The sequence below is a fragment of the Eulemur rufifrons genome, chromosome 17, assembly GCF_041146395.1.
Source record: "Eulemur rufifrons isolate Redbay chromosome 17, OSU_ERuf_1, whole genome shotgun sequence".
In the NCBI taxonomy this organism is placed as follows: domain Eukaryota; kingdom Metazoa; phylum Chordata; class Mammalia; order Primates; family Lemuridae; genus Eulemur; species Eulemur rufifrons.
This window is the reverse complement of record NC_090999.1, coordinates 77,640,395-77,661,187: the sequence shown is the minus strand read 5'-3', so window position 1 is coordinate 77,661,187 and position 20,793 is coordinate 77,640,395. Positions and strand designations below refer to the sequence as shown.

Here is a 20,793-nt window from a genome sequence, read left to right as displayed (position 1 = left end):
AAATTCGAGCTGGTGTGGTTATCTGAATTCTTAGCGGACAGTAGATTAACAACACTTTGTAGGTGGGCTTCCTAAAGTAGGCACTGCACAAACAGTGACTGACAGTCCAAAGCTGGACAGCTAGGGAGGGAGATGAAAGAGCTATAGGAAGTGGTGATAAGAGCCAAGAAAAAGGAGGGGAAAAGGAAAGGAGGGAGGGGAAAAAAAACGTTCTCTGGGAGTCATTCAACGCTGTGCTCAGTGCTTTACAAACTATGGTAAAAGATATCTCCCAAAATTTTTATTTAATTTTCAAACCATCACAGACGAGCAATTTTGTAAAATATAATAATAACAAATTACTAAAAAAATGAAAAACACATAAAAAACATAAACCTTGATTTTTTTTTTAGACTGAATGTATACAATTGCCCTGTCAAATTGTTATGAAAGTTTTTAAATAGGTGTTCTTAATTTCTGTACTCTTGTTAATAGTTTGTGAATGGCACTTATCTACCAGCCTCCTTGGGTAGCACTGATGTGGTGGAAAGACACAGACCTCTGCACCATCTAATGACTCTCAGACTATTCTCCCTGTTGCTTTACTACACTGATGATTACATGACGATTGTATTAAATTGCATGGTCATCATGATTATATCAGTTTATCAAAGTTCAATAAATTTATTTTTTCTTTTGAAAAAAATCAGGGAAGAAACTTTAGCAAGATTTCCATGTTAATGCTTGAAATACATAAAATGCATGAGGATAAGTAATAAGCCTCACTGATCTGGAAAATTCACAGGCGTGGCAGGTTCCTCTGCTCTTGATAATGTCAATGCCCTTCAGCCAAAGGCTACCAGGGGTCCACCTGCAGTTAGGCAAATTGTGTGTATTACTTGGAGACAGAAAGAGAAAGAGAGAAAAGAATACACACCACAAGGAACCATGGGATGTCTTAGCAAAAGGATGTTAGAAGGAATGAATTAGAAGATTTGGGCTTTATTTGGGTGAGAAGCGAAGGGACTAAGGAAGCTGGGGTTCTCTTGAGATGCTGTCAAAAAGTAGGGGCAATTCTGTGATTGGGTATTTTGTGGGTGGTACAGTGATTTTACGTCTGTGTTTCGAAAAACAATTGTCAGGTAGCTGTGTTTATTTATCATGATATCAGAGTAATATTGCCTGAGGTTGCTATTTTGTGAGTTTATGGCCAACAGGAGATCAAAATGACCTGGCTGTGAGTGTCGGACCAGCTTGTAATAATATGATGTCAAATCAGTCCCAGACATCAGAGTGTGCTTTATTTCTTTCTCAATGATGAGTAAAAATGGCATCATATAAAATGAAAACGAAGCTTAAATCTTGTTTATTGTCTAAATTCTGATCTTTTCTTTACCTGATGCTTTCAGGAATTTTCACTGGTGATGGTGTATAGGTATGTTAACACAAGAATTTTTTACCTAACTGAATAGTCTATGTAGCCATGCAATATCTTTGATTTAAAGAGCAAAAAAGTATTATTTTAAACTAACTATTTAAGCCATCTCAAGCCTTGAAAACATATTTACTGACCTATTCATTCAGAATAAGTTTGCAACATGAGGATATTCAAGCATCCAGGCTGAAACACCTAGAGCAATTTGAGGAAAGAATTGCATCTATGTGGGTTCCACCTTTCGAGTAGGCTCTGACACAAGGCAGAACACTGAGTTATGTGTACATTTACTGAAATCAACATGTCTCAGTTTGATACCTTGCATTATTTTAGAATAGAGTTTTTCTATGCCATCTTCTAACATTCTAAACACTGATTTCCTTCCATTTGTTTTTCCAAATTATTGTACCCCTGAGTCAGTAGCCTTGTACAGACTTTGTCTCCCTTATGGCTTTGTCTCCAGCGTTTAACAGAGTTCCCGACATAAAGTAGAGCAATACATGTCTGTGGGACTTAACCAGTTTACTAGAAACTTAAAATGTCTTAGTTTAAAATTTATATATGAACTTCTGGTTTTCTATCTTAAAAATATTAAACATGGAAATTATCTTTAAATTGTATTCCTGATATACTGTTTTATATAAGAATTATAAAGTTCTTTAGATTCTGAGTGTTTCTTTTTAACATAAAGTACAAAATATCAACTAAGTTAACAATCTGAGTACATATCACAGGTCGTGTGTTTGAATCTTTGTTGACAAAAATTCAGAGTGCTGTGTCAGTATCTACCAATTATTTTAGTAAACCAGTTAACTGATAAAACTGTTAAGAAGCACTCTAAGAAAAAAACAGACCATTTGTTATCTAAATTTGTAGGCTTTAAAAATAATTATTTAACAGACATTGATCTTGTCCTACTAGGCATACATTTTGTTTTTTAAAGTGGAAATACACATTTTAAAACCTAATTTGCTGTTAAATCTTTGTTCAAACTATCCTGTCACACACAGTCTAAGAAGTACAATTTTGTCTAATAATTATCCCTTATCCCTTATGGGATGCAAGACTTTTGTCATATAATAGAATTGATATCACTAAACACAAGGGATCCATGTGAAAAGCACATACATGGGATTCAGGTTAACTGTATATTCTAACAGAAATGCACTTACGTAGATTACTCAACTTGGTGAAACATAAAGTATATGAGAATATGCATTTTAATTTGTATATTTAAAATTTATGTTCATGTTTGTTCAAGTCAAAGACCTCTTTCTCAGATATATTTTTATATTTTAACTCCAGAAACATTTGCAACTTAATCACAAAGGATATGAAGTTAATCACCTGCTCTGGCACTGTGTTGCTGCTTGGTCTTGTGTTCAGAATAACAGTCCTCAGTTGAAAGACGTGCTTGAACATCTCATCGTCCATAAAACACAGCTTCAAAAGAAATGCTGGTAAGGGTGATCCTATAAATCCAAAGTAACTCGTGGAAAAAACTTTGTGTTTAAATGTTAAGTAACCTTTGTACTTAAATGTTAATCACACCTCAGTTGACTATGAAAAAAATTTATAATCTCAGTTCCAAAGGCAAGGGCAATTTATATATTTTGTATTAGTTCATTTCATCAATAAATTGTTATCTCTTTTTTTTGTTTGTTTTGCTAGGTGTGCTTTCTTGTACTGCATAGTTTGTTTTTATTAAATGCAATTTTTTATTGGTAAGGAGTTTATCCTTGCATTGAAAACATTGTTATTTTCCAAGTTGTTAAACAAAAGCAATGAAGTACAATTTATTATCTTTTGAGAAAATATACTAATATTCTATTTCTTTGTTCCTTACTTGTAATATGTAACAAAAATGAATCTTGAGTGATAAATGTTAGTTTCCTCCTATATATTTACTAATTTAAGAAGGGAAAAAGAAGATTCATAGTTTGGGCTTGAGTTCAAAGGAAGAAAGACTTTTTTAAAAATTGACAAACAATTGTATATATTTATAGGGTACAGTGTGATGTGATATGTGTATACTTCGTGGAATGACTAAATCAAGTTAATTAACATATCTATCACCTCACATACTTATCATTTCTTTGTAGTAAGAACATTTAAAATGTACTCTTTGCAATTTTGAAATATTCAGTACCTTATTATTTATTCTAGTCACCATGCTGTGCAAGAGATCATTTCTCCGATCTAACTGAAACTTTATACCCTTTGCTAACATTCCCCCTTTCCCCATCTTCCCCAACTCCCACCTCAGCCTCACACCATTCTACTCTCTACTTGTATGAGTTCGATTTCCTTAGATTCCACATTTAAGTGAGATCATCCAGTATTTGTCTCTCTGTGCCTGACGTATCTCATTGAGCATAATGTACTGCAGGTTCATCCATATTGTCATAAATGATAGAATTTCTTTCTTTTTAAAGGCCAGGTAGTATTCCATTGCATTTGTATACCACATTTTCTTTATCTATTCATCCAGCAATGGACACTTAGGTTCCTATCATATCTTGGCTATTGTGAATAATGCTGCAGTGAAGATGGGAGTTCTATTATCTCTTCAACATACTGATTTCATTTTTAAAAACATATTCCCAGAAATGGAAATGCTGAATCACATGATAGTTCTATTTTTAATTTTTTGAGTAATCTCCATACTTTTTTCCATAATGGCTGTACTAATTTGCATTCTCACCAACGGTGTATGAGGGTTCCTTTTTCTCTACATCCTAACACTTGTTATCTTTTATCTTTCAATAAAAGCCATTCTAACAGGTGTGAGGTGATACCTCATTGTAATTTTAATTCTCGTTTTCCTGATGATTAGTGATGCTGACCTCTTTTTTCTAATATCTGTTCGCCATTTGTATGCCTTCTTTTAAGAAATGTCTGTTCAGGTCCTTTGCCCATTTTTCAGTTGGGTATTCTGTTGCTGTTGTTATCAAGTTGTTTGAGTTCGTTTTATATTTTTGATATTAACCCTTTATCAGATGCATGGTTTGTAAATATTTTTTCCAAATACCTGAATTGTCTATTTACTCTGTTAGTATTTCATTTGCTATGCAGAAGCTTTTCAGTTGGATACAATCCCATTTGTCTGTTTTTGCTTTTATTGCCTGTGCTTTTGGGTTCATATCCAAGAAATCATTGCCCAGACCAATTTTGTTGAATTTTTTCCCTATGTTTTCTTCTAGTAGTTTCTTCAATTCTAGTAGTTTAACAGTTTCAGGTCTTAGGTTTAAGTTTTTAATCCATTTTGAGTTGATTTTTGCATATGGTATGAGATTAGGGTCTAATTTAATTCTTCTGCATCTGTATATCCAGTTTACCCAACACCATTTGTTGAAGAGACTATTGTGTACTCTTGGAGCCTTTGCCAAAAATCAATTGACTGTAAATGTGTGGATTTATTTCTGGGCTTTCTATTCTGTTCCTTTGGTCAACGTGTCTGTTTTGATGCTAGTACCATGCTGTTTTAATTACTATAACTTTGTAATATATCTTGAAATCAAGTATTGTGATGCCTCCAGCTTTTTTTTTTTTTTTTTTCTTTTTTGGTTTTTTGGTTTTGTTTGGTTTGGTTTTGCTCAAGATTGCTTCGGATATTCAGGGGCTTCTGTGGTTTTATGAAAATTTTACGTTTTTTCATTTTTTTTTCTGTTTCCGTGGAGAATGACATTAAAATTTTGATAGGGATTGGATTGAATCTATAGATCATTTTGGGTAGTGTGGACATTTTAACAATATTGATCTTTCCAATCCATAAACATGGGATATCTTAACATTTATTTGCTTGGTCTTCAGTTTCTTTCATTAATATTTTATAATTTTCAGTGTATAGATTTTTTACTTCCTTGGTTAAATTTACTCATGAGTATTTTATTTTTTATGATATTGTAAATGAGATTGTTTTCTTAATTTCTTTTACAGATTATCTGTTTTTAGTGTGTAGAAATGCTTTTGATTTTAGTATGTTGATTTTGTTGCCTGCAAATTTATTTAATTCATTTATTAGTTCTAATAATTTTTGGTATACTCTTTAGGGTTTTCTATACATAAGATCATTGTGTCAGAAACAGGCAATTTTACTTTTTCCTTTCCTATTTAGATGACTTAATTTTTCCTTGCCTAATTGCTCTGGCTAGGACTTTCAGTACTATGATGAATAGAAGTGGTGAGTGGACAGTCTTATCTTGTTCCTGAAAGCTTTTCACCATTGAAGATGATATTAGCTGTGGGCTTGCCATATATGGCCTTTATTGTGTTGAGGAACTTTAAAGGACTATTTCTGAGGAAATTGAACAGAGGGCATTCTTTTCCAGTATTTGAGGAGGTTCAGAGTTTTGAATTTTTTTTTCAATGATAGTAATAATCTGTCATGCCATATCAAGTTGAAAATTCAATTCCCATATATATGTATTTTTTTATTGGTTACTTTTATATTATATTTTTATATTAGTTATTTTTAAGCCTCTGGAACCCATTCTACACCAAGAGTCTTTATATATGTAAATTCTAAGTTTCTCAGAATCAGCTGTAGACCCTTCTGAGAATCTGGAGCATGCCTTATTAGCAAAAGCTATTTTCCTACTTATGTTTGGAAGTTTGTGAAATTCTAGATAAAGTAAAGATTTCTGGAGGCTGGCTTAGAATTTACCTAATTTCCTAGAAATGAACAAGTTTAGATGAGGGTTCATCAAGAACTTATTTTGTCTCATAGTCTGATAGGAAAAACCTATTCATTCAGTATTGCACTTTGACAAAGATTGTGATTTTTTTACATTTTAAAACTAAGAGTAGTATCTATAAATAGAAAAATAAAATTCAATAGAGAATATTTATTATATAAGTAACAGCTAATATAATTTTAACAAGTGTATTTTAATATAGAACTCCTAAATACAGGAAAATGAGAGATTCTTATTGTTGCTAATTACATCATTGTGGAAGCCACGGTGATTCTTTCAGACCATTCTTAATTACAGAAAATAAGTTGTAGGAGATTCCAATATATAATTTAATTTTTGAAAGGGCAAACAACTAGGACTACTTTGGCTCCTGAAAAACTCTAACTTGGTTTAGAAAATAACAGAAGTTGTTTTTTAACAAATAAAAGTAAATATTGCATGCCTTTGACAAATTTATTTACAAAGTACTCTAATAATTACCAAACAAACAAGTTTAAATAAGTGCTAAAACAGTAAAAGTGGCTGATTAACATATCTAATTCTGGAAGCCAATTAATTGTTTCTTTAACCAATTTTTATGTTTTATTGTATTCTATCAAAATCTATTTAATTTGCTAATGATTTGTGTGTAAGGTTGTAAACATTTATGAGGCAATTTTTATACTTAGTATTTTATAGAATTTAAAGGGATTAGGGTTAATACAAAACAATTTTTATTTAAAAAATGAAGAAACTGAGGCCATGTTTGTTATTATGTTTATTAACTCTCTGTCATTCGTAACACAGTAGTGACTGAACCCAGATTTTAAGGATCCCAGTATAACACTGTTTCCAATGCATCATTCCACTGTCATTTTGGCTGCATTGTTAAGTAGTTACCTGCTTTGAAAATACCATGTCACTGAGTCCTGACTTTTCTTTTTCTGGGAGGATATTATGGAAACCAGATGAAGGAGGGAATGGTAGCGTTTAGACAAGGCTCAATGAACAAAGGGGTAAATTGAAAAAAAAAATAAAATACAGTGACTGCTTATAATAGAAAGGAAAAGATAATTGCTAAAAGGAGTACTGCCAAATAGTTTTTTTTTTTTAATTATCATGGGTACATAATAGTTGTATGTATTTATAGGGTACATGCGATGTTTTGATACAGGCATACAATGTAAATTACTCAAATCAGAGTAATTGGAATATCCATCGCCTCAGGCTTTTATCATTTTGTTGTGTTAGGAACATTCCAATTTCACTCTTTTAGTTAGTTTAAAGTATACCCTAATTTATTGTTGATTATAGTCTGATTCTATTTTTTTATAATTTTTAAGAAAAGGATTTAATCTTTCTTTAAAAACAATGACTAGTAAACAAAAACTATTGACATTAAAGAATAATTTGTTTCTTCAAGTTAGCAATTTGAATATTCTGTTAATTATTACGTTATAACAATATTCAAAAATTAACTTTTATTCTTATAAAGTATTTAATTTATATATATAACAGCCTATACAGCTTTCAAGAGGCTATCACCCCAGGTAAGACAAAACAAACAGTGATATAATTATGAAAATCAAACCAGAAATACTTTTACATTTCTGGGGAAATTTTAATACTGGTGTCATGTACTCCTAAGGTGCCACTAGGTACATACAAAAAATTAAGAAAATGCATTGAATATATTTAGAATGAAATGGAAATATTGAGGCATCAGGCCCCAATGGTAAATTAAGACTGCATCAGTATTTGCTAGACCATAACCTTAGAATTGTGACACTTGGTCAAAGATCCCTTTGGTTTAGTACCTGAAATTCAATGCCAAGTGACCATTATCAGGAGTAAGCTGAGCGATTTCATTTGCCATGCATACCAGGAAAGTAACATGATGAATAAATGTTCAGAAATTTAAAAAGCTGAGGTAGACCATTTAACTGAGATATCAGAAGAAATTTCATTTATAGTGGCAAAAATTGATTGTGTCTGTGCGTGTCCATAAGAGCGAATGGTTCTCATCTGTCCATTTCTGATGCTATTGATCAGTAGGTAATTCATCATCTATCTCCGTGCCTGACTTCTTATCCCCTTTATAAAGATCTTACAATACAAAAAGAAACAAATAGAAGCAAGTGGTTTCAACTGAGCCTGGAAAAGGACAGGCTTAGGATTCATGAAAGGACTCAAGGAAGGCAATTGCTGAATTAGAGCAGCCTTGTTGGGGGACAGGGAAAAACTGAGGAAAGTATGTACTGAAGACAATAAATTACAAAAACACGATGAAGTAGGAAAAAAGAGAATGCAGGAGCCCCCTCCCAGCTGCCAAGTACGGCCTTTATCCACCTGGAGCTGGAGATAAGCAGCTTGCTGGAAGGCAGATTTCCATTTAATATGGTTCAATTTTATATGACGCTTCATACTCTCAGTGCTCCACCCTGTGGTTTGGCCTTTTATGAACTGCACCATTTGCTCTGGGGAGATAGCTCAAGTCAATGCAAAAAGCTTTCTAATCTAACATGAAAATAATGAATTGTGTTTATAATTGAATTATTAGCCAATGAAGACTGCTGAGAAATGCAGTATGGCATTTCAGCAGAGCAGTATAACATATAAAATTATATCTCCCAAAGCAAAATAGCCGATTTAATGTGCACCATGAATGTATTCCAAGAAAGCTTGACAATTTAAAACTATCTTGACATGGCAAGTGTTTTCTAGATGTACAGTATTTGTGTTTGCATTGAAATGAATAGAACAAAGAATGAACTGCCTTGTATGGGCAGCAAAGCCTTTACTTTCCAGCTAGTTTATTGATATCCACATTGTATATATGCCTGACCCTAGTAATTATAATGTTCATGTGATGGTCTAACCCACACTATTCAAACAAAAGTTTGCATCAGTAATCCTTCATTCTTTAAGAGCTGTAATGTCAATGTAGGTTCTCAGTCTTCATTCATTTCCTTGATTCCTCTGTGGTTCATTTCTTGGATTTCTTATTAATCCTAATTCTTGGAACCATTTAGTCTGTATCAAGGGTAAATATGCAATTCATGTGCTGCTACACCACCATGCAGTAAGAAAAAAATTCAACCCGAAATCAGAAGTCCTGCTTGAGTCCTGTCTTTTACTACCTGTCTAATTTTGAATGAGTTGCCTAAATGAACCAGAGTCTGTTTAGCAGTTTTATAGAGATATTAGGCATCTCAAAGAATTTTTGGGAGATTTAAACAAGTAATACGACGGCACCTTTTATATCTAATTTTTCCTTAGATGCTTCATGTTCTGCTAGCTCAGATTTGAACTAATTTTCCCCCAGTCAGGCTTCTGTCTGCTGAATTTCCACCTCAGTACATATCCTAGCTTCTCCTCAAGTTAACCGAATTAGACATCTTATCTCCTCCACCTCACTTTCCCCATCCGATCCAGTATCTGAAAGTGTTGTGCACACATTAACTGCACGTCAGAACTGCTCTCTTGCTCTCTATTCCTACTGTCACAACCTTGGTTTGGGCCCTAATCATCTCACAACTATTGTAGCTTCTTTACTGCTCTCCTTTCCGTAAGTCCTTCCCCTCAATAATCTGTCATTCACTGCTGCCAGCATTACAGAGTAATGTGATTATAACACTCTCCAGCTAACTTTATTTAAGGAGAACGGTTTTTCCATGGCAGGAGTTGCATCCCCAATCAGTGTCTCATAACTTGCCATAATATTGAAAAAATAAGAACAAAAATGATGACTGAAGGATCCTGCTACTGGGATTAATTACCACCAACCACCAAACAGCCAGAGGTGCCTGATGAGTCTGGGTGGAGGGAAACAATGAGTGCCCAACCTGTGCCTTCCTGATGAGACCGGACACTCCATCCCTTCCTTCCTCCCACCAGCTGCCCCGGAGCTCCAAGAGTGAAGTCCTATACGCAGGAGAAAAAACCCTTTTAGCAGACTTGCTAACGACTAGCTTTTTGTCATCCATGTTTCTTGAGTTTCAAAAATCAGGCAATGGCACAATAAATATAACTAGTTTTCCTAAACAGTCAAAGTATCGAATGATATACTGACTGCCCTCTTCTCCATGTGCAGTGAAGACTGAGACTGATTTACTTATACTAACCCTCCCCTTCCTAGTCTGTTAATATAATCTTGAGTTTGTGATAACATTATAAATGATTATTTAAACTGTTCTATCTTTTCAATAAAGAATTATCTATGTATTTGCACTTAATTATTTGATCATATTTGTAAAGTTACTTTCACTTATTACAATTTATCTATTTTTCCCACTTGTTTGCAGCCATTTAACACTAGGATTTTCCCTTCTCAATCTGTTCAATATTATTATTAATTTCTTTGTTGGCTTGAATAAATTTCTAAGTATGGGCATAGATACTTATTTTATCAGGTAAGCCCATCATTATACACAACTCTTGGCTGGCTATCATTTTTATTAACATTTATTTTTCCCCTAAAATGTATAATATACATTTCATGTGGCAATAGAATTCTATGGTCACAGTTTTTTTTTAATTTCCTCTTCAAATCTCTAAATGTTGCTGTGCTGTTTCTTAGAGTTATGATGAAATGTTCAAAGCCAGTCTTCCTCTTTTTCCTCTTTAATTTTTAGACCAGGATTTTTTGGAAAATCTTTGTAATTTGGTAGCCAGCAGTTAGCTGGCGCCCTTTCTTGTCTCACTGACCAAGAGGCTACTGAGGCGAGTTCTCTGCTTACCTAGAGAGAAGCCCCTGCTATCTGAAGCTGTGCACGAATGCTATGACTCTGGTTTACGTTTTCTGAAGGTCTCCCATTGATTAACTACTCATAGTTTACATGTGCTTCCAACTCCTGCCTCTCGGTGCTTAGGGTTGTTTTGTTTTTGTTTTTGTTTTTTACGCTATGGTGGGAAAGTCCATATATTTCTCATGGACGCTTGCATTAATTTCAACTTCTTGAAAATGGAAAGGTTTTTCTTCAGTTGAATTTCATTTTTCATCATAATTTTAAATTTCCTTCCTTCCTTCTTTCCTTCCTTTCTTCCTTCCTTCCTTTCTTCCTTCTTTCCTTCCTTCCTTCCTTCCTTCCTTCCTTCCTTCCTTCCTTCCTTCCTTCCTTTCTTGGTTTTAAGTTTCTCGGGCTGTTTCAATAGCAATTAGTCAATAATATGTCTAAATTTGCCATTTTCTTTCTGTATGGAAAAATTTCTCAAGTTTTTCCTCTGTGAAGTGTTAGTTCTTCAGTTAACTTCCTCAACTATGGATTTTAATTATATTGTCATAATTTTTAATTTCCTTGCCATCTCTTTTTATCTTACCATACTACCTTTCATCTCAGCATTAAGGCTTTTCATTGTGGTTTCTTATTCCTGAGCTTTATTAAAGATGCTTAAGGGTCTTGTGAAAATATCTTCTGGTTCCTGTAAGAAATGCTTTTCAGAATTATTATTCTCTCTGAATATTAAGACTGATACTCTCTTTAGCTCTTGTTATGATACATTTTTCATTGGTCTCAGGTAGGTCCCTCTTCTCCACTTTTACATTTTACTTATCCTAGAACTTGGAATAATCTATAAAAACTCAATATTTTTAAATAAGAGGTTTGTGTTCACAACATACATAACAAAATTTTTTAAAAATGCAATACTCAAGCTGTAATATTATCAGGGAGTTTTCTGTATTCTCCCTACTCTTTAATAGTTTACCTGTGAGGAGAAAATACACTCCTGTATTCAAATTATATCACCCGCCCCCCCTCCTTCTCCCATCCCACATCCCTACAAGCACTGTTTTCTACCCCTTTAATCATTCGGACACTGTCCTCTCCGTGTAAATATGGAGAGATGAGCATGAAGCACAGAAATAGTACTCTGGCTACTTAAAAATCGGTACACCAAGGTGATGTATTGGTTGCACTTTCTCTGATTCTGTGAAAACAGGATAAACAGTAGAGATTATTATTTTCTTTAAAATGTGTTTTTCTTTTAACTTTCTTTAGGGAAACAAAGCTGTTGTGTTTCATGAAGTGATATGGGTGTACTCCTTATTCTCCTTATTGCATGTGTTAATCCAGCTCTATTAATTTTATGGTTTGTGGAAATTCCCTATAAATTGCTGTTGTTAGTGACCTCACTTTCATTCTTAAGTTTTTAGGTACATGTGGATTTTTGACATTGCCATTGTTTTCTGAAATACTTATTACAAGGTTGGAATAAGTTGTGTAAGGGTTACTATCTGGGGACAGTTTCATTCCACTTTTAAAAACAACAACCTGCTTGTTGAGGACACAGGTATAGAGGAGTAAGAAGAATCTAGGAAAACCTTTGAGTGTTGATGTTCCTAACCTCTTTATAAATGTGTATGTGCATGCGTGTGTGTGTGCGAGTGTGTGTGTACATAGTTATTTTAGACAAGACTGTAAATTTCTGGCTTAGTTTCTTTATTTAAAAATTAGGGAAAATCTATAATAGTTATAAATTACTTTGTACATATTTAATTTCATGGCAACATAAAATTAAGTCAATGTACTGATAATGGAGACATTTTGTATTACAATAAATTCACAAAGAAGCTAGTGCTTTGTTAAACTTTCTAGCCTAATCCAATTTAAGTTCTTCTTTCAGTGTGCATTGATTTTCAGTTTTTCTTTTTAACAAACTCCAACTTATAAGTATTGATGCTTCTATTTTTGGTGAAGGCATTTTTCTCTTATAGAAAATTTTGCAATCAGCAGCATTGATTGAAAATAGTGTGTTTGTGGTGAAGCATTTTCCTACCATAGGTAGCTGACACTGATGGATCTTTTTCAATCCATAGTTCATTGAAATGAGAGTACCCTCGGTTAGCTACAATTTTCTAGACTTAAAAGAGAACAGAAAAACCAAAACCTTGTGATTTTGAAGTATATTTAGGGGAATGTAAGTTTTATGTATTCGATGAGTATCCTCTCTTCTACCTGACTGACCCTATTGTAAAGTATGAATGACAAACACTCTGGAAAATGACTCATTCTCCATCTTGGAAGTCATCTGGACCTCTTCTTTCAGTCACTCTAGAACTTTATAGAGAAAGAAAGTTATGAAACTTGTATCTTTTAACTTTGGGGATATAGTATGTTTGTAATTCAATTCAGTTTAGCATTTCAAACTTAGTCATTTTACATAGAGTATTTCATTTAAGTCTTACAATAGTTTCTGAAAGGTAGGTTTTGCTATATTTACTTTACAGATCAGTAGAGACTGAGGTAGGGTATATAAATTACCCTACATCATGTAGTTAATTAGTGGCAGAGCTAAGAGTTCATCTCATTTTTTCTGACTTTAAAGTTCATGCTCATTAATATCATGTTAAGTGCATTGGTAGTATTTGATCTTCTGTTTGTGACAGAAACATGACTACAATTGCATAACCAGATAAGGCTTTATTTATTGCACATGACTAGCAGTGCAGTACTGATGCAGGTGTTTAAGGAAATCCTCAAGCCCCAAGCTTCTCTAGTCTCCTTTTCTGTCATCCCTAGCATGTGATGTTCATTGTCATTGTTGCAAAAAGGCTATTTTGCCTTCTGGTATCATGTATGTATTCCAAGCAGGAGGAAGCAGGTGAGCAAAAGAGAAAAAACAAACAAAACAAAACACCTGTTATCTACGTTTATTTATTTTTTCTTAACCAGAAAAATAATAGCTTTCCTGGAAGCCTTTCATAATATGTTTTCATTTATATCTCATGAACCAAATCTACATTGTATAGCTACTCTAAGCTTCAAGGTAGTCTGGGCAGTCAATTTTAAATCAAATTTATTGAGATATACTTTAGACACAATAAAATTTATGCATTTTACGTACACAGATCTATGACCTTGGACAAATATATACACTCATATAATCACTACTCTAATCAAGATTCAGAACATTCTATCTTGAAGAGACAAACGGCATTTTGCCATCTTGAACAAAAGGAGGGCAATAGGTAGCACCTGCCACACTAAGGTTAAAAACTGAGGTACTTAAATAAGGGGTTGGAAAAGCAGAATTGCAAAACAGGAAATACCCTAGGTGGGAGAAGACTTGAGTTACAGTTAAACTAGCTTAAAAAGTGAGCTTGGACAAGTCTCTGAGACCTATTTAATGTCTCAATTTCCGTGTGTGTGTGTGTGTGTGTGTGTGTGTATACGCTTAGGTTTTGAAAGGTCTTACATGTGTCAAAAATCATTGTTTAAATTAAATGAGATAATTTATGTGAAAGCACACTGAGATCTGTAAAGCCTTATTCAAATATAAAGAATTATCTTTAATTTCCATTATCAGAGGTGTTTCCTTTTGAAAGTGATGATGAACTTGAACTTACTGGCCTGAAATATCACAGTTGTGAAATTCAAATATTCTTGTAAAATATGCTAACTTTTAAATTTATTAATGGCCTATAAATCAAGACAATAAACAGCTATATACAGTAGTAATTTTATAATACATTTGCATTCTTTTCAGTTTTCCTTCACACTGTGCCTCTTTCAATTGGGTAAAATAGCACTAAATATATAAATTTCTGAAAACTTCAAAGTATATATCCATTTATGGCTAGCAAATTCTTATGTGATTTCCCAGTTATTTTGTAATATTTTGAAAAATGTTACCTAACAGTCTTTGATTCATGTCAAATATAAACTTGATTTTCAGAAGTTGTACTTTTTGCAAAATCAAATAATGCTGAATTCTTGGAGTATTTAGGAAAGTCATTTCTTCTATTTGTTCTCAATTTTGAGGAGGAAACACTCTCTTGAATTCATTTCATAGAATCAGTTGCAAAAAGTTAAAAATCAAAACGTATTGTAAGATTTTGAGGGCACTCTGTAGACTCGGAGCTCTTGATTGCTTGTCATTTAGGATCTATGAAGAAATGTGATCATTTGTGGTATTTATTGCCCTCAGAGTTTTGTCAGAGCACTACTCTGAACTCAAACATCTTACCAAAATTTGGCTTTTTTGTAGACCTTTACTATAGTCAGTGTCAATCAATACCAATATTTATTGAAAATAAAGGTATCTGGTAACATTGACATTCATTTCCTCTGGACTATTACTTTTTTAATTAAAAAATTAATTATTATTATTATTTCCCATTAAAATCTTTGTTCTTTTTTCCATAAAATTTCCAGGTTGGATTCAGTGCTGGCTTTGTTGATCCTTGGGGAGGCTGCAAAATTAAACATGGCCTGCTTGAAAGCTTTAATGGACCTAGTGAGAGATTTTTTTTCAAGCATTATGTCTGTTCAGAATCAGGTAACAACATTGCTAGTTTTGATGTGAAAAGAGACTTGAACAGGAACATGTTTTATTTTTGCCACTAAATTATCTATCATATTAGAGAATATAATATATATGACTTCGTAATAATAATTTTAATTAAATATAAATATACATTTACCATTTACCATTATATTTACCATTTAGCATTAACAAATTTCATTGTCATTATGTAACATTACATAATGGGGTAAGATAATTTATTTAGACATTTCTCTATTGTGAAACATTAAGTTTGTTTCTAATTGTTCATATTTAATTGCATGTAATGTTGAATGGTTATTCTCATACATGAAATATTTACATTTCTGTGTATTTATCTAGAATAAATTAATAAAATCACTGAGTGAAAGACTAACACACTTTCTTTTAAGGTTCTTGGGAAAGATGTCCAAATTGTTCTCCAGAAGATACAACTTTCTTACATATAGGAAGGTGCCACACACCCGAATTGAGCTTTATATCAAAAAGATTCTTTTCTAACATAATGTGGAAAATAGTATCTCATTGGATTAATTTTCATTCCATTGACTATTAAGGAACTTGAAAAGTTGTTCTTTCTATACTTATTATCTATTTATATATTTTTTTTCTCTGAACTGTGTTTTATACAATCTACCTATGTTTTTAATGAATGAATACACTTGGAAATGTTAGTTTACTATGATCTTTTAATAACTCCATAAAATTTGAAGATACTTATTTTAAGTACACCATATAGTACTTAATTATGACAGAAGATATTTTGATTATTTAATACCTATTTTCTCATTTCAGGAGGAAAGCTGCAAAGTAGATGATTTTTCCTGGGCCTGGAATGTGGTCTATCCATATACAACAATTCTTGCAGAAATCTGCCTGTATGCGGCCACTTCTGATTTACGAAAAACTGCTTTTGTTGGTTTCTGTGACTGTAAAAGTTCACAAAAAAATATTTTACCCATGGACAAATCAGAAAAACAGCCAGAATTACAGGAAACAAGTATTTTAAATCTTTTGGAATATTTCTCTTCAAAAATGTCAGATAATTGTAAGTAAATTTTTTTTCACCTTGATGAGGAATATTTTTTAAATGTCCCTGTCTACATATAGTAATAAGCTTTTTACAAAAGGTTAACATTTAGAAGTGGGAAATAATTTTAAATTCCTACAAATTTAGGAAAATATTTTATAACATGGAAATTTTTATTAATGATTTTAAAGCAACCAAAATAAAAACTAGATTCAGTTGATTTATGATGCAAGTTATATTTCTTGAAAACCAAAGATGGCCTTAGGAAACCTCATGTAGTATATATAAAGTTTATTTCCTCTTTATTTTTATTTCTTTTCCCCTAAGAATTTCTCTTCTATCTTCAGTTTTCTCTAGACATTTACTGTTTCTCTCATATTCTTTTCCTGCTCAGAGGATTTCTCTATAATGACTCACTCAACTATTATAATACAGTCTTCACACCTGACATCTTATACTCCATCAAATAGTACCTGTTTTATGTCTTAAGACTAAAGGTCATTTTGCTCCTGTGTGTATGGGAGCTAATAGAATAAAATAATTTTATTTTTCAAAGGGTACTATGGGGATAATATTAATTCAAATAAGTCCTTTTCAGTTTAATAGAACTTTCTTTTTAGGTTTATTGTGAAACTATTTCAGTCTATATGTACTTATAATCTATTGTGTATGTGAATCTCACTTCCATTAAATTGTGAGGTAATGCAGACTAGAGAATTAGGTCTAAATTGTAGTCGTATTAATCCAGCATCTAGCATAGTGACACATAATAGGTGGGCAATTAATGACAGTGGATTTACTGTGCAATAAATAAATCACCAAATTTCAAATATAATTGCAAGATTTGACAGTATTGAAGGAGACAAGATATTGTCCTTTGTCAGAACCATAGTTCATTGATTGGAGTAAATTTTGCTTGAATATAATTTTAAATAGTAAGGCTTTAATAGTAGATATTAATTTCAGTCTCTAAAACTTGCTCACTATTTTTAAATTACTTTCAATGTACTTTTGGTTTAACCAATAGATTGGAAACTATCAGTTCTGAGTGTAATTTGCTTGACCATCTCACACTTTTCAAGATTATTTTTATTTTTTATTGGTGCCAATTTTAAACACATCTTTATTCTTCAGTACACAAATTGTATTTTTTCCATGTTTGTAGTATTGCTAAAGTGAAGAGATAGGTATTCATTTCTTTTGCTGTTCACCCTTTCAATTATTCAGAATAGTCATAAATCTTCCTATATAGCAGCTCAACACATGATTTTTAAAATGCTACTAAACAGACTCATCTGCACTTTTAGGCCTTCAACTCTTGTCTAGCTGTAAATTAGTTCTTTTTGTCTTCTTTCGCTGATCTTCTCATGGTGGATCCAGAACAGGTCCTCCCTAGAGAGAATCTTTACTTTCAGAAGCCTCCTGGCCTCCCTTTGGCCATGACCCCCTGCTCTCTGGCATAAACTCATGATGATGGATTTGCATCTTTCTGCAGACACACATTTTTTTCCTCTTCAGAAGTCTGATATTTTTTCTAGCTAGTTGGTAATTTTATTGAATGCATTTGCTCATTGTTGATCCTTTCTTTTGACATTTCTTTCTTCCCCTGAAGACTTTATTTTGATGGCACAGAATTCGGGTGAGTTCTTGGAAGAGATTTTATCCTTCTGCTTATCATCTACCCCTTAACAATGCTCAGTTTTCTGGAAAACACACCCAAAATCTTCCTAGCTCAAATAATAATTTCTTTCCCTATAATGGCATCAACAACAGAACTATTGAGAATTCTGTTGGCATTTATGTAAGCGTTCTGACTTCTGAACAATGCCACACATTGTAGAGAGCTATCAGACTTGCCAAGGATATGTTATCCTTGGTCATTGTTTTCTCATCTTTATAAATCTGAATAAGAACATTTGTTTCTGTATAGTATGAATCCAATACCAAGGGAAAAGTAGGGCATCCAAGAACAGCAAATTCTAATTATTTTTATACATGTCCCAAGATAAGCTAGACACATAGATACTTATATGGTGAGCAATGGTCTCATTAAAGATGGTACTTCTGTATAATCATTTGTCATTGAATAAATAAATTGCTTTATTAGCAGTTCCTGCATCTCTTTGTACCAACCACCAGACAATGTTATGGATCAAAGAGCCATCTCTACAGATCACATGTTATCAGCATTTTATTCTTTAAATGGCATGGTGATAGAGAAGTGGAAGGCAATCTCTAACAGACTAGATTCTAGAAGGAGATGCCTTTTGTACATTTACAAGTGGTGAGAGACAATGGTTGGCTTTGCATTCACTGATGTCCTTCTATGCTTGCACTTGAACAAAGCAATGAAATGATTAATCAGTATTTTGTCAATGTTTTCTAAACACAGTGGGCAAATAGATGTTTGTAGCTGTGGAATGCTTTTAAAGATTTGATCTGCGATAAAGAGGATAGGCATTTCAAAAGTACGTCTTCCACAGTCAAAAGTCAATGCATTTTCTATGACTTCAAACTTCTCGTATTTATATAAACCATAAATAATACTAGTGGCATTTGTCTCACTGATGATTCTGTGTATTTTGAAACCTTTAATTCTTACAGAATATTTGTGGTTTCTTGTGGGAAATGATTTAAATAAGTTAACAATCTACTAATAGTTTGATTAAAGACATCTCAAGGATGTGTTATGCAATTTTCTTCATCTCTGTCAGAGCCAGAGAGTATACCACCTCTGGACATAAACTCTTGCTCTTTTCTTTCTCACGTTTCTTTTACTGAATCTCTGGCTTCCTGTGTCAGTCACTACTATGAAAACTCATCACTTGGCAAATGCATTGTCAAATATTTCACCAGTCAGATTAAAAAACTATACTGATGTGGTTCATTATAACTTGATCCTTTATAGCATCACTGAATAATTTTTTTCACATAGAGAAAGTGATTTTGCCTGGGTTTTTCTGTATGCATGATCTTTGGTAATGAAGTCCAGTTCTGCAAGACCACAGAAAATAGAGGGTTCCAAAAGCAGTACCATCTGTGCAGGCCTTTTCAATATGATTATTGGAAAAGATGGTCTTTTTTTCTGGAAAGTGATATAAAAAAACTGGGGCTTCTGCTTTAGTTAATTTAATTTTTTTTTCCTCATAATTTTACCCTTTCAGTCAGTCTTTTGTTTACAGTGAAAAAAATCAGCTCTGGAATCACATTAACTTGTACTGTATTTTCATTTTGTCACTTATATCTCAGAATCCTAGATCAAAGCATTTAATCTTTCTAAACCTTACTTTCTTGGCCTGATAATTATGATAAGAATGCTATCCATATCATAGGACTTTTTGTGAGAAAAAACTATGGAAACATACAAACACTTGGCATATTACCTTTTGCAAAAAGTTCAATAAATGTTAATAGATGTTATGGTTGTTAATATAGTTATTAATGTTGTTATAATAATGAGAAATAATCAGTGAGGAAGGATTTCTTTTTCTAACACTTATTCATACATACATCAGATATCCTGAAGGTCCTTATTTTATTTATATATAAAGCTGTAAATGACAGTAAAAAACATTTAAAAATTGCATTAATAACCTTTAATGAAAGGATTAAATAAAATTCACATGGATCATTTTTATGTAAAACCTTCATTATAAAGAAACAATTTAAATCATAGTTTTTTGAAGGCATTATTATAGGAAACTAAAATAACGACTTCCACAAAGATAATTTACTATTGATCTTTTATATAGGAGCAGAACTTGAAGAATCTAGAGGAATGCATGGCTACTTAGTGTGGCCCTTTTCCACTCTAAGATTTGTACCAGACAAGCTTTCATAGAGTCAGGTGTCTATTAATTCAAGAGTGGCATCTCTGGGCAGTGACTGAAGTGCTGAGTTTTGGTGTTTTAAAAATTGAATAGAAATTTCTATGTGTTCTTACAAATACCACCTATACATTTAACACTTGATTGAAATTCGGAGTCTGACTTTTATTACTGCTTTTATGGAGGGCCATCCTACATGCCCTCAGTCCAGTTGAGCTGCAGGAAGATTTGAATGTGCTCAAGTGCCTGAATGAATCCTTATTTGAAATACAAATTTTTGCAGCATAGTCCCTAGAAGAGATTATTTTGAATGGGAAAAATACGAGGGATGGTGATAAAAATTAAATTATTTAAGCACACAGAATTTTTGCTTGATCCCTGTTGAGATTCTGATTTTGAGAAACATTTTGCCTTTATGGATCATAAAGGATAATATTAGTTAACTTGTATTTATTTAATTTATTTATTTATTGAGCTCTTACCATGTGCCAGGCACTGTTTTAGGCACTAACGTGAATCACTTAATTTATTAATCATTACAACAAAATTACAAGATAGAGA

At 32.8% G+C, this 20,793-nt stretch overlaps 1 protein-coding gene across 1 annotated transcript in view; it reads left to right on the top strand.

The window, feature by feature from the left end:
- TMEM232 (transmembrane protein 232) overlaps nt 1–20,793 on the top strand; it is a 179,140-nt gene that overhangs the window by 29,764 nt on the left and 128,583 nt on the right. Inside the window, exons 7-9 of the mRNA XM_069492237.1 lie at nt 2,745–2,874; nt 15,246–15,369; nt 16,171–16,423. Coding sequence (XP_069348338.1) covers nt 2,745–2,874; nt 15,246–15,369; nt 16,171–16,423 — 507 coding nt within the window. The remainder of the gene's footprint in view (nt 1–2,744; nt 2,875–15,245; nt 15,370–16,170; nt 16,424–20,793) is intronic.